The following is a 13249-nucleotide window of genomic DNA, read 5'->3' on the forward strand; positions in this document are numbered from 1 at the left end:
TCGGATTACGTTGTAAATTATTATTTTATTTTAAAATTTAGCATTTTTGCATATATTACATATATTTAATAAAATTAACGTGGGGTTTTTAAATATTTCAAAAATAAAAAAGAGAAATTCATATTGGGATTCGAACTCACATACACCAGCGTATGAACCAAACACGTAAAATATTTGCCAATTAGACATGACAGAAACGTATTTCAAAATTGATAGTTCTCGGTCATACGGTGATATTGAGATTATGATTTTAAAATACAAAAGACTAAAATATTTATGAACATTTAATAGATAATACAAAACATATCACATAAATAATAATATTAATAAGTATTATATTATATTATATTATATATGTATATATAATATATATAATAATAAATATATATACAAAAGGAACATTTTTATTGTCGAGAGAGGAAGAGAGAGAGAAAATGTATCTTCTGTCTCTCTCTTACTCATTATCTTACATATGTAATGATTTTACCGATTCACTCCCGTACAATTTCCAACGTGGAGCGCGCTTACAGAAGTATAACTTAAAAAATCTAAAACAATCAAAGAAAATCAAAGCAAACAAAGCAAAAACAGCATGATAGCTTAAACATACACAGGAAAATTAAAAAAATAGTTGGCATGTCTAAAAAACAGGTACTGGAAACATAAGGAAAAAAAACAACAAAAATAATAATTAAAAGTGCAGTGTGTCTCCACAAGTCTTATTTATTTATATTTTTGTATAATATTTGTGTATATTTGTAATTTTTTTGTTTATATATTATCATTTGTATTATATCTTCGATAAAACTTTATCTTACCTTCATTCTTATTTGGCGCCAAGTTGTATTAATAGTTTATTAATATTTTCTTATCTTCTACCTTTTATTGTTATTGCCAGTAATAGTCAAACCTCGCAACCAAAACAAAAACACAAAAAAAAACATACATGGAATTTAAATTTAAGAAAAAATAAATCTAGCTTTTACTGTATATATTTATCTATACATATAATTTTAGATATCATAACCTTCTTTTAAACGGATGCTATAGGGTACATTGTGAATGGAATTATCATTGCACACTCTTTTTTCCTCCAGTATCTGGTCCACCAATTTTTTTCTGTATTTTTTAAACTTTTGCTCGCGGACAAACCATTTAAAAGCTTTTCTAGTATTCGGAATATGTCTGTTTATAAAACCTAGCACCCTAAAAAGTTTGATAGTTACAGAACTACTTTAAAAACAAATAACACAAAAAAAAATTAACAGCTTATAGGCATAAATATAAGGTGATTATGTTCGAACACAGCATGAGACAAGCAGAAAGCATTAACAATTATGAAAAATATTGTAAATACTTCTCTTCCTCTGTCCTTCATCATTCATAAGGATGTGGTGACTTTATGGTATTTAACGAATAGTCTCTATATATTCTTCTCTCTTTTGTGCCTGTTTTGCTGCCTCAGAGAGAGAGACATAGTTGAGTGTCTCTAGTTTTTCTACCATCTACTTTTCCTTCAACCACCAATCTCTCCATACCTTTCCTTCGTCTGGCTACGTGTTCAAAACACCTTAATGTATTTTGGTTGTTGATTGTGGTTATTCTAGTGGTGCAGTCGAGTTCTGTTAATATTAAGATATTTGTGCGATGTGCTGCAGGATATGCGCATTATTTTACCATAAGCCCATATTTCAAAAGCCCTTATTTATTCTTTAGCATAGGTAGCGATAGGAAGGGTCTAGCTCTTCTTTTTGTTTTGTTCGGTTTTTAAAATTTTGATGTTTTCGAAGTTAAATTTACGCTTCTTCTCTATATTGGGCAAAACAGTCAACTGATTCAAATCAGAATTCGTTCTCACAAATAAGACAAGAACGTCACTGCGCTCACAAAACATGAGAATGAGAAGAAGCATAAATTTGACTTCGAAAATATCAAAAGTTAAAAAACCGAGCAAAACAAAACGAAGAGGAAAATACACGAATCAATAAAAATAAAAAGAAATACTAACGCAATCAATGACAAAAAATATACACAGAATCTAAATAAAATATTTTTCAATCTGACTTAAATAATAATTAATATAACACCATAAAAAACTCTTAAAGTTATAAGTTATAACATATCTCCACTTTACCTTTTTTGAAAACACCAACGATACGCCCATGTAAAAATAATTATATACTAATTACAGTAAATCATGAGATATCAGATATCAATTTTTACTCTTTCTCCATTTTGGTTAATGTCAGTATTTCGCTTTACTTTTTGGTAAGTGTTTTTATATATATTACAATAACTTTTTGTACATTTTCTCTCACTCTTGTACATTTTAGAATCTTGACAAATGCAAGGGTTACCTGTTAAAATGTTGATTTGAATGGCATAATAAAATCTAGTTCCAAATTTAATTTCAGACATTTAGTAGCAGACGACGGAAGTACTTCACACGAACACTTTTATTTATTAAATCATTTTACAAATGGATCTACAATGTTGGCTTGCAAGAAGAAAATAGAACGTGCAGGCAAAAGACTACATCCAAAAACTACATTTAGGAAAATTTTTTGTTTGGATCATTGTGTTGGTGTTTTGAGATATATTGCCTATGCTAATTGTCAAAAACACCTTCATCGAGATGGAGATGGACTTTTAGATAAACCTTACTCCCATTACGAGAAAAGAGTATTTAAATTAGAATGGTAACATTTGAAAGGAAAATTCTGTGCGAAAAGTGTAAGCAATTAAATTCATATCCTAGAGACCAGACGCGTTGGCAATTTAAATAAATATATATTAGAGCATGAACTACAAGTACAATTAACCTGCAAGTGTGATAAAGGAAAAATTGTCGACTCCCTTCAACTCACCGGTGCGCACCCTCCAATGCGCCGCTCTCGTCAACCCGCCCTGTCTTATAGTAGCATCTCCCTACTGCCAGAACATCTGATCTATTTATTACAAGAACTGTATGTAAATAATACCGTTGAGTTAATACCGTGATTTCGAAAAAGTTTAAATTGATATGAGTTTGGCAGCTATGTTAAATATCCTCCATTCTTTTAAATCTATACAATGAACACATTATGCGTCAAGTTTTTGAGGAAAAAGAAGAGCAACTCTAGGATAAAGAAAAAACACAGAAACCATTGACGATACGGATATATTGGCGTCTTTAGCAGAACAGTACGTAATAAAGGGTTTGAAAATAAACAAAATGTCAAAGTAATGATCATCGATAAAAACAGATACAACCAGAGATAAAAAACATGGTTTTACGAAGTAGTCAGACAATTTAAGTACTTAGGCTCCGTCATCATAAACAGCAATTAATATTAACCAAAAAATATGGAAAACCACTGACATTACAAAAAACACAACATTACATCTTGTTCGAGCATTAATATTTTCTATCGCCACCTACGCTTCAAAAATACGGACCATCAAAAATGCCGCATAAATACTGCACATCGCACAAATAGTTCAATGCTAGAAGAACTTAACATAAAAAACTAGACTTACCACAACTATCAACCAAAATATACTCAAAACATAGCAGGCAAAACATCTAAAGGAAGATCTCCCGCATGATGGTCTGACCAAAGAAAGGGCATAACCTGTTACTTATTCTCCGAAACAAAACAACCCGCTTATGAGAGAGATAATTGGACAGAAATATTCAAACGAATTGTCACTTAGACCAAACGCTTTGTTTGGTCTGAGTGTGTTAATGCAAAGATGTTTGGATGTAAACCAAGACCTCTACGTAGGTTTCATAGATTTTGAGAAGGCCTTCGATAAAGTCAGACGCCAAAAGCTGTATGAAATCCTAAGAAGCAAAAACATCGACAGTCGCGACATTAACATCATATCCAGGTTGTACTGGGGACAAACAGCCAATTTCAAAGTTGATAATGAGTTAACCGAAGAAATTGAGATTCGTCGAGGTGTGCGTCAGGGTTGTGTGCTTTCTCCACTATTATTCAATATATATAGCGAAATATGTCAGGAAGGGCTCCTAGAGCAAAACATTGGTATGAAAATTAACGGAGAGTTAATTAACAATATACGATACGCTGATGACACGCTAATAGTAACAGATAACCTAGCAAATTTACAGTTTTTGATGGAAAACATAAACACCCATACCAAAAAATATGGTCTAAAACTGAACATCAAAAAGACTAAATTCATGATTGTAACAAAGAAGCTATACACCAATGTGAATTTAACCATAAATAATCAGCCAGTTGAAAGAGATACGTCCTACAAATATTTAGGGGTTTGCTTCACTGATACTAATGACCAGACAAGAGAAATCAAGAGGCGGATAGAGATAGCGAGACAATCGTTTGTCAAAATGAAAAAGTTCCTATGCAGCCGGGACATAAATATAAACTTAAGAACGAGAATGTTAAGGTGCTATATTTTCTCCGTTCTGCTGTACGGCATGGAAGTCTGGACACTGAAAAAGATAAACATTAAAAACATTGAGGCATTCGAGATGTGGTGTTACAGGAGAATGTGGAAAATACCATGGACAAAAAGAGTAACAAATCAAGATGTTCTGCTGAAGATGGGGAAGGAATGCGAAGTCATAAAAACCATACAAACGAAAAAACTGGAATATCTGGGCCACATAATGAGAGGAGAAAAGTACTCTCTGTTTAGACTCATAATCCAAGGAAAAATCTCGGGAAAGAGAAATGTGTGACGTAGGAGGATTTCCTGGTTGCGAAATTTAAGGGAGTGGTATGGGTGCAGTTCAATACAGTTGTTCAGAGCTGCAGCCAACAAAGTGAAGATTGCTGTGATGGTAGCCAACCTCCGATAGGAGAAGGTACTGCAAGAAGAAAGAATTCAAACGAATTACATGAGAGATTCTGGTATGCAAAATTAAATCGACTATATTGGAAATTCCACAACAGTCCTGAATATTACTTAGTCATGAATGTTTTTTTTTTACAGTACGAGCTTTAGATGGTACATCCTGAACCTCTCAACAGTAGTCCAACTTTTTTCTATAACACCAATTTTGTTTGTAACAATAATAGTCAGCAAAGAACCAACCAGATGTAAAATAGAAATTGATGGCATCAGTATTGAACAAGTAATAGAAATAAAATACCTGAGAATTACACTGTTTAGCTATGGAGACCTGGACAAAGAAGTGAAAGATGAAAAAAATCAAATAGACTGGCACAATGCCTTAATAACACTAAATGGCGAAACAAACACATTAACACTGAGATAAAGTCAAGAATTTATAAAGCCAGTGTAGGACCAATAATGACATATGCCTCAGAAACACGACCCACAGAGCCACAACGCAAATGTTACTAAAAACGGTAGAGATGAGAGTACTGAGAAGAATTCACGCTAAGGGATCGAAAGAGACGTGAAGACATTAGAAGAAAATGTAACATACAGTGTAGAAATAAATGAAGAAGAAAAAGAATGGAATAACCACGCACACGCAAAAGATGGAGTGACAACCTTCCATAGAGGTATTAATCCACCAATGAACAAGCAGAATTTCTTATAAAGAGGAAGAAGAAGAAGACCATTTTTTTATTTCGTTGGGCTGTGTTATTGATTCACTTCTATTTTTACATGTTGTATCTTTATTATTCTCAAATTATCACAAGTTTATAGACACAATTTGAGTTTTTATTTTCTTTTTTAAACTGACACCACAGAAATTCAACTGATCAGAGGATGAAATAATATATAATTAACGTTTTGATAAATACTCACATGCTCCAGGTATTGTCGGCGTTGTTCTTAAAAAGCCAGTACCGCGGTATTAATAAGCAATTAACGTGAGTTAAACTTATGATTCGTCTTCTCTCAAATGTCTCTCCAACATTAAAACACGAACCAGGTAACATCTCACACAACTTGATAAAGTGCGTCTTCAAATTGTAAGATGGATGAACCACAATATCTGAAAGTTTTAGTAATTATAATATGCATATTCCCTAGTTCGCTCAAGGAAATCACTAATTAGGATGCTTCTGTCACAACAAGAAATATACGAGGAAAATACAACTATACTATAAATTTACTATTTATTTGATTGAAAATGTAAATAAATTTATATTTACAATAATTTTATTAACTTAAATATCCAACTATCTATAAATGTATCGGGCGAAAGTAGTGAAAATCGATATTCTACAGTAAAATGAAATAAAAACCTACATTTTTGTGACATTGCCAATTAACTCAATCAAAAATCAAGTCTGGAGAAAAATTCTAACAGTAAAATTATAATTAAAATTAAATCTTAACACAAACCCACAGTATGGAGGAGATATGTAGATTATGTACTCTCAATATGGCCGCACTGATCATTGTTGGCCACATTTCGGAATGATATAAACGATCAAGAAGAGACAATAATATTTACCATGAAAAAGGAATATAATAACACACTGCCTTTCCTGGACGTTTTATTCTCTAAGAAAGATACTGGATATTAGACTCAGGTGTATAGAAAACCAACACACGTCAACAGATATCTAAATTACAAATCAAATCACAACATAAATATTAAAAAGGGAATCATTAGATCCTTATACGATAGAGCCAAAATTACTTGTTGTAACGAAAATTGGTTCTTAGAGGAGAAACATTTGTTAATATCTGTTTTATTAAAAAGTGATTATTTTTTATCATTTATAAATAAGGAATTTTCAATAATCGACCAAATAAAACAGAACAACTAGATCCTACAGCATACACAAGGAATAATACGAAAAAAATAACATAAATAAAAGGATTATCAGAAAAACTTAAAAAATAATTTCAACATTTTAACAATATTCAAAACAATAAACACATGTGTGTGTGTGTTTTGTTTTATGGCACTGGAACTAAGCCAATTAGCCAGAACAAAATAAACACATTGAGATCTATTTTATCTGGAACTAAACCTAACAATGAACAAGAAAGAACAAAGAATTGTATTTCAGTTTCTTCCTTATGATTTACTATAGAATCACTAATAGAATTTTACTGTCATGATTGACGTGGTTGTCTTTTTAAAGAAAAATCACGTGCTATGACTTTTGTGACGTATATTCTCAAGTTTAATTTGATTTCATGCAATCGAATGAACTATTTTACAATAAAGTCGTACCAGAAACGCAACTCAGTAATATTATGAATATCATTTAAGGTTGTTTATTTTAAAATGTATAATTTCTGAATTGTCAATATGAATGATAAAATTAAATTATGAGAAGAATTTTTCACCAAGTAACAAAAAACAGAAGTTTAATTTATTAATGTTTTTTATTTTGAGAACGATTTCCGAAGTGGAAATTGAAACGTCAAAAATATTATTTTAAACTTAAATTATGGCTTATTTTCAATAAAAATAGTAATTGCATTAAGATGCCACTAGAAAATAGCTTCAGAACAGTATTTATAATAAAATATATATAAATATAGCAAGCTACTTTTGAATGTTTTGTTGCCAATTAATGTATGGCTTTATTGTATATATATATATATATATATATATATATATATATATATATATATATATATATATATATATATTGTTATGCTATGTAAAATTGAAATAATTCAAAATAAATATCAAATGTACGATTGGTAAAGAAAATAAAAATCAAATAATTCAATAGCAGTAAATATCAACTAACTAATCAATAAATCAAATTTTTATCCACTGGAAAAATTATCAAAATACTTTCAAATTCAAATTCCCTTAATGTTATTTTTTTATCTCTGGATCACCTGTACTTATTCCGGATCTCTCTCCCTACCATCATACGTAAAGCTGCGATATTTTCAAGCCACCACGTTTTGGAAGCCAGTTAATGTGATATTAAAAGTCAGAGGTGCACCAAGCAATTAATTAGCTAATTAATTAATTAATTAAACTTATTTAATGACGCAATTATGATTTTATCACACTATTTAATTCTCTTATCTCAGGGTTATATTCGTGCTTCAATATCTATGCTTTATATATGATAGGTAAGGTCTAAGGAATACCGGAATAATAAACATATATGATACAAAATTATATATTGAAATAAAATTCACACTCAAATATCTTCAACAAAAAATATCTCATATAATGATTATCAAAGTTTTGTTCTACGTACGTGAACCTTCAAAAATTAATGTTATATACTATATAAATTAAAATTTCAAATCAAAATTGTTGTTCTATATCTCCTGATACATATTTTTATCTCTTCTGAAGCAATTAAAAAAAAACTTTGTTGATAAAGAAAAACTGACGAATGGTAAAAAAAAAACTAACTCTCTGATGATGAGTTGTCCAAATCCTTGTTCCTTGTAGCCTACACTATCTATTCTTAGCAGTTCCCTAATAATCCCAGTTCACAGGTAATCAGCAATCTTGCAACAAATTATTGCGAGCCTCTCGTGTTCAATGATCTCCTTCAGATGCACGTATCGTTCAAAAAGATGCTAGCCTCTTCTCTAATATATAAGTAGAAAAGTATAACTTACAATATTTTTCTGGATCAGCTTCCGTCAGATACACTAACTCCAAGAAAACTCACAAACATTCACTTCTAATGCTTACTATCACTTGGGAACCACCAGAGAACAACGACTGTTCGCCTTGCACCTCTGGAAAACAACTGATTATCTTTTTTCCCTCAAACATCTAGCTAAAGTCTCATTCCTACATAAATATCCCACTTTTTTCAATCTCCGCCAATCAAAGTTCGTCATATTTATCCCCATCTACCATTTAGATAACAAACAAACAATTTTACCTACAATTATAAATTTCCTAAAAACTATTAATATGCTAATCGGTTCTACAAATTCTTAAAAACTAACGGAGAATTATACATTTTAAATATTTCGATTCTATTGTCTTATTCACCGTATCGGCGTACAAGTCTATTTGGAAAATACACTCGCATTGTTCGATTATTTCACTACGTTCACTCAAATATATTTTACAAAGAAAATAATTTATGCATATCTTTAAATTTTGTTTACTACAGGTAATCCAAAGATAATGGACTTTCATTTCTTCGAAATATCTTTTATAGTTTATCAGTTGAAATATTTTGAATTATTATATTTTATACTTTGAAATATATTAAGAGCAAACCAATATTATTTTCAATTTTACATAACATAACAATATATATATATATATATATATATATATATATATATATATATATATATATATATATATATATATATATATATATATATATATATATATATATGGGGATGATATTTAATGCGATAGTAGTATAACATAGATAAGTATTATTTCTGACTATTTTATCGTCATTAGAATAGTGCAGCCAAGTTAGAAAAGGAGCAAATTAACTTGGGAAAGACCCTACAGGAACCGTGCGATCAATTGTGACAGTACTGTCAGAAGTCCCTGCAATCCAGCATGGTGACTCTGCAATACAACCACGGAGGAATTTATAGCTACCTGAGGAAAAGATCACCCATGACCAATGTTACCAATAGTGACAATAATGTCAGAAGAACCTACAGTTCTAGAGCTACAACTAACACAGCTACGGAGGATTGCGCTATCTGAGGAAAGGAAAGCCAAAGCGTTTTCAAAAAAAAAAACAAAAAAGGATGTTTATTAATGCGAGACTAGTATAACATAGATAAGGAAAAAATCATTAGCAAACTTCGCAACTCAGTAGAAATGAAAATAGATGAACGCAGAAGGCAACCGTAAATACGTATTTGTGACTATTTGGTCGTCATCAGTATGGTGCAGCCAAGTTAGAAAAGGAGCAAATTTAGAGGAGCGAAAATCAGAGTCACCGGGCTGGAATGCAGGGACTTGTGTAATACAGTAGTGGTTACTGGTAGTTAGTGCAAACTTATTTTAAAATGAGGGGTACGCGCTTATCCTGCCCGAACTCCACCCGCAACCATGTTTCTCTATTTCTTTCGCTTCGCTAGCTCGCTCTAAGGTTACTATAATGACTTGCACTGCTATTACGTGTCATTCTTTGGTGATACGACAAAGCATATTACTGTTTTTTTTTTTTTTAATTTTATTTCTGGGTTTGATTTTAAATACCGAAAAGAAATTGTAAATTCACAATCGAACTGCAAAAAGATTTTCTGTAGACAGCAGAGCAAAATGTTGACAAAAGTGTTCAGTTTTCAATTGCACACTGTAGTCAATCAGATATAGAGGTAACTTAAAGTGTCCAAAACATAAGGTTGGTGTAACAGCGACTGCAAATACCACATCTACTAAGACATTTTTTAAAAATGATGATCCCATTAAAAATTATTTAGTTGTTGCAGCTAAAGAGGCTACATTTGCTTATCATACAGAAATACATGATATTAAGTTTTAAAAGATCTGATTGTACGTCGAAATTGATATCAAAATTCTTTGAATCAAAATTTGTAGTTGCGAGAATCGAATGTGAAGCTTTGTCTACATCAGAAAGCTCTTTTTGTAAGTGTTACCAACGACACTTCAAATGGAGAACACATAAAGTTGGCACCTATTATTGTTAAGATACTTTTTACAATTGCAAGTTGTACATGTGAAACTACTGTATTTTGAGTCTGTTCATAGTGAGACATCGGAGATATTGAATGAAAATATAATTTCAACATTATGTCGTCACTATATTGTAAAAAAACAGCTGCATTTTATCGCAACAATTGTAATTCAAATTTTGGAGGTGTACCCAGAAGAGGACAGAACAACGTTTACAGTAGGCTCAAATAAAAACTCTTTGTAGATATTAGATATAGGAATTTTATGTGACGCATTCATATTGCACTTCAAAATGCAGCGGATAGTTTTCCAATCGAGTTTGAGGCACTAGTCGTCCAAATATATAAACATTTTCATATCACAGTCGAATAACTCAGTTGAAGAAATTCTTTTAATGTGTAGATCTGTAATACAAAAACCTAGTCCAACATGAAAGTTTCAGATTTATTTCTCATTCACCAGCAAATGAAAAAATTCTAAATATATTCGAATGACTGAAATCATACTTCCTCTCCCAAGAAAACCACCCACGTGCAATGCGAGATTTCTTTGAAAGTGATATGGGTAAGTTATATTTTTGATTTGTATGGACAATTAAATAATTTTAACAAGACTGTGCTAATCATGTAAAAAAGTGAAGCAAGCGTAACTGATATGATTTTGGAGTTTTGGATAACATTGAAATCTAATATTTAAGCAAAACAGTTATTATAATACAAAGAAAAATTGGCACTAGCCAAAATATAACAGAAGTTTAAGTTTATAACAGAAGTAACTGATTTTTATAGTACATCCACTAATAATTTTCCAACATAAACATGTCTTATTCTCGTATCAAAGAGACCGCCTTTCAAATCAAGGTTGTCAGACATATTTCCTAAAATTCCTAAGGTTATATTTAAAAAATATTCTCTATTCTCTATTCGTTATTATTCAATTGCTAGTCAACGAACGACACTCTTAAAAAATAATATGAACTTATTCTCAAAAATATATATATAAATTAATTAACTAGGTACTAATATTTACATGGACTCTTCACTAATGAATTAAAGCAACCGTGAACTTTGTATATATTACTTATATTCTAAGTAATTTTCGAATATTGGCAACATTGTAGTCTGGAGAGAATTTGAACGTTCGACGTTGCCCTGTTGGTGAATTTAGCGGTAATACTTTTATAGATATAATGATCGACTTTTAAGAAATCAGACAACTTTTAAGAATCCAAGTTCTCAAAAACGGTTTCAAGAATTGTATTATTTTTTTCCAAATTTCATTGATTTTATACCTTACCTGGAAACATGAAAAATTGCAGATATATTAATAATGGTATTAAGGTTATATTCACTAATTTTAAACTCATGCATTATGGCAACAGCGCGAAGCGCAAAGCCATAAATTCTAATGAACACCTGTTGTCTGGCTATGCGATACCCTAAAATATTTCCTATTGCAGAGGCGGAGGCTTATAAGGTATAGGTAATATAAGTTATAAGTAATATTATATTTTTCTAGGATGGCATTTTTTAAGATGCATCAACTTCTGTGTTATCAATAAATAATGACAATTATGTTAATGACAGCTCTGAATTAAAAAATAAAGATTTGCACGTACAATCCCAAAGAATAGTTTTAAATATGTATGAGTGTTTGAAAAAAGAAAATATTGGGATGGCTGATAATGCAATTGTTTCGAGAATTCATGTATTAAAAAAATCGGGTATAAGACGATATATACAATTAATAAATTAGGCACAGTTACAGATCATTCCTTAAAACGAAAGCGACCAAATAAAAAATTGGGTAGGATTGACACTGCTGCAAAAGACGTTATTCAGCGAACAGTTTACAATTTTACAGGCACACTGACGATTCTTTTCAGTCCTTCTAATTAATTTCTTTACAGCTATCGCGATGCATCTTGAACACTAGTATTCATTATTATACAGTGTGTCGCATTTAAGATGAAGACAACTCTATATATCAGCTACTAAAATACATACAGATTTGACATTTTGCACAGTCATACATGTTGTTAGTGCACATTTTTTTAAGATAGTCATCTGAAATTCAAATTTTAAACGCGGCTTACTGCGAATCCACAAACAGGGTAAATTTTCGATATTTTGCTTCGCGTTAGAGAAATCGGAAAAACTTATTTGGAAAAGTTGTTCCACTTATTGTAAACGCACATACCAAATTTCATGACAAAATTCGCAATTTTAGTTTTTCAGTATTATTTGTAATCTCGATCCTAAATCTACAATTGGCTGTCTAAAGATGCATCTCGGGACAGCCAACTGTCCGTTTTAGAATCCTGACTACAATTGAAGAGCTTATTTCCAAAGTGTCTTACATCCATATAATGAAATCCATGAAATTACAGATTTTCATACAAATTTAACATACAAATTATACAATTTTACAATTTTCATATGCACTTTTAAATGGTAAATAAGAAGTTGTTTTGGTACATATAACTTTATTCTAGACTTGAAGAAATCTATAAAGTTTAAAAAAAGAAAATTTAAAAAATCGAAATTTTGGATTTAAGACACTGGAAATAAGCTCTTCAATTAATGAAAAAAGTAAAAGTGCGAATTTTGACATAAAACTTTGTTATGTGGGGTTAAAATAATATTTGGAACATCTTTTCCAAATAACTTTTTCAGATATCTCTAACTCGAAGCAAAATATTGAAGATTCACCCTGTTTGTGCATTAA

At 30.8% G+C, this 13249-nt stretch overlaps 1 protein-coding gene across 1 annotated transcript in view; it reads right to left on the reverse strand.

Moving 5' to 3' along the window:
- Positions 1-984: 984 nt before the first annotated feature.
- The window catches only part of LOC140446257 (uncharacterized), a 46740-nt gene continuing 34475 nt past the window's right edge, over positions 985-13249 (reverse strand). The window contains exons 5-6 of the mRNA XM_072538797.1: positions 5755-5944; positions 985-1206 (exon numbers count right to left, since the gene is read on the reverse strand). Coding sequence (XP_072394898.1) covers positions 1014-1206; positions 5755-5944 — 383 coding nt within the window. The 3' untranslated portion in view covers positions 985-1013. The remainder of the gene's footprint in view (positions 1207-5754; positions 5945-13249) is intronic.

Source organism: Diabrotica undecimpunctata, chromosome 7 (assembly GCF_040954645.1).
Source record: "Diabrotica undecimpunctata isolate CICGRU chromosome 7, icDiaUnde3, whole genome shotgun sequence".
NCBI classification, from domain to species: Eukaryota; Metazoa; Arthropoda; class Insecta; order Coleoptera; family Chrysomelidae; genus Diabrotica; species Diabrotica undecimpunctata.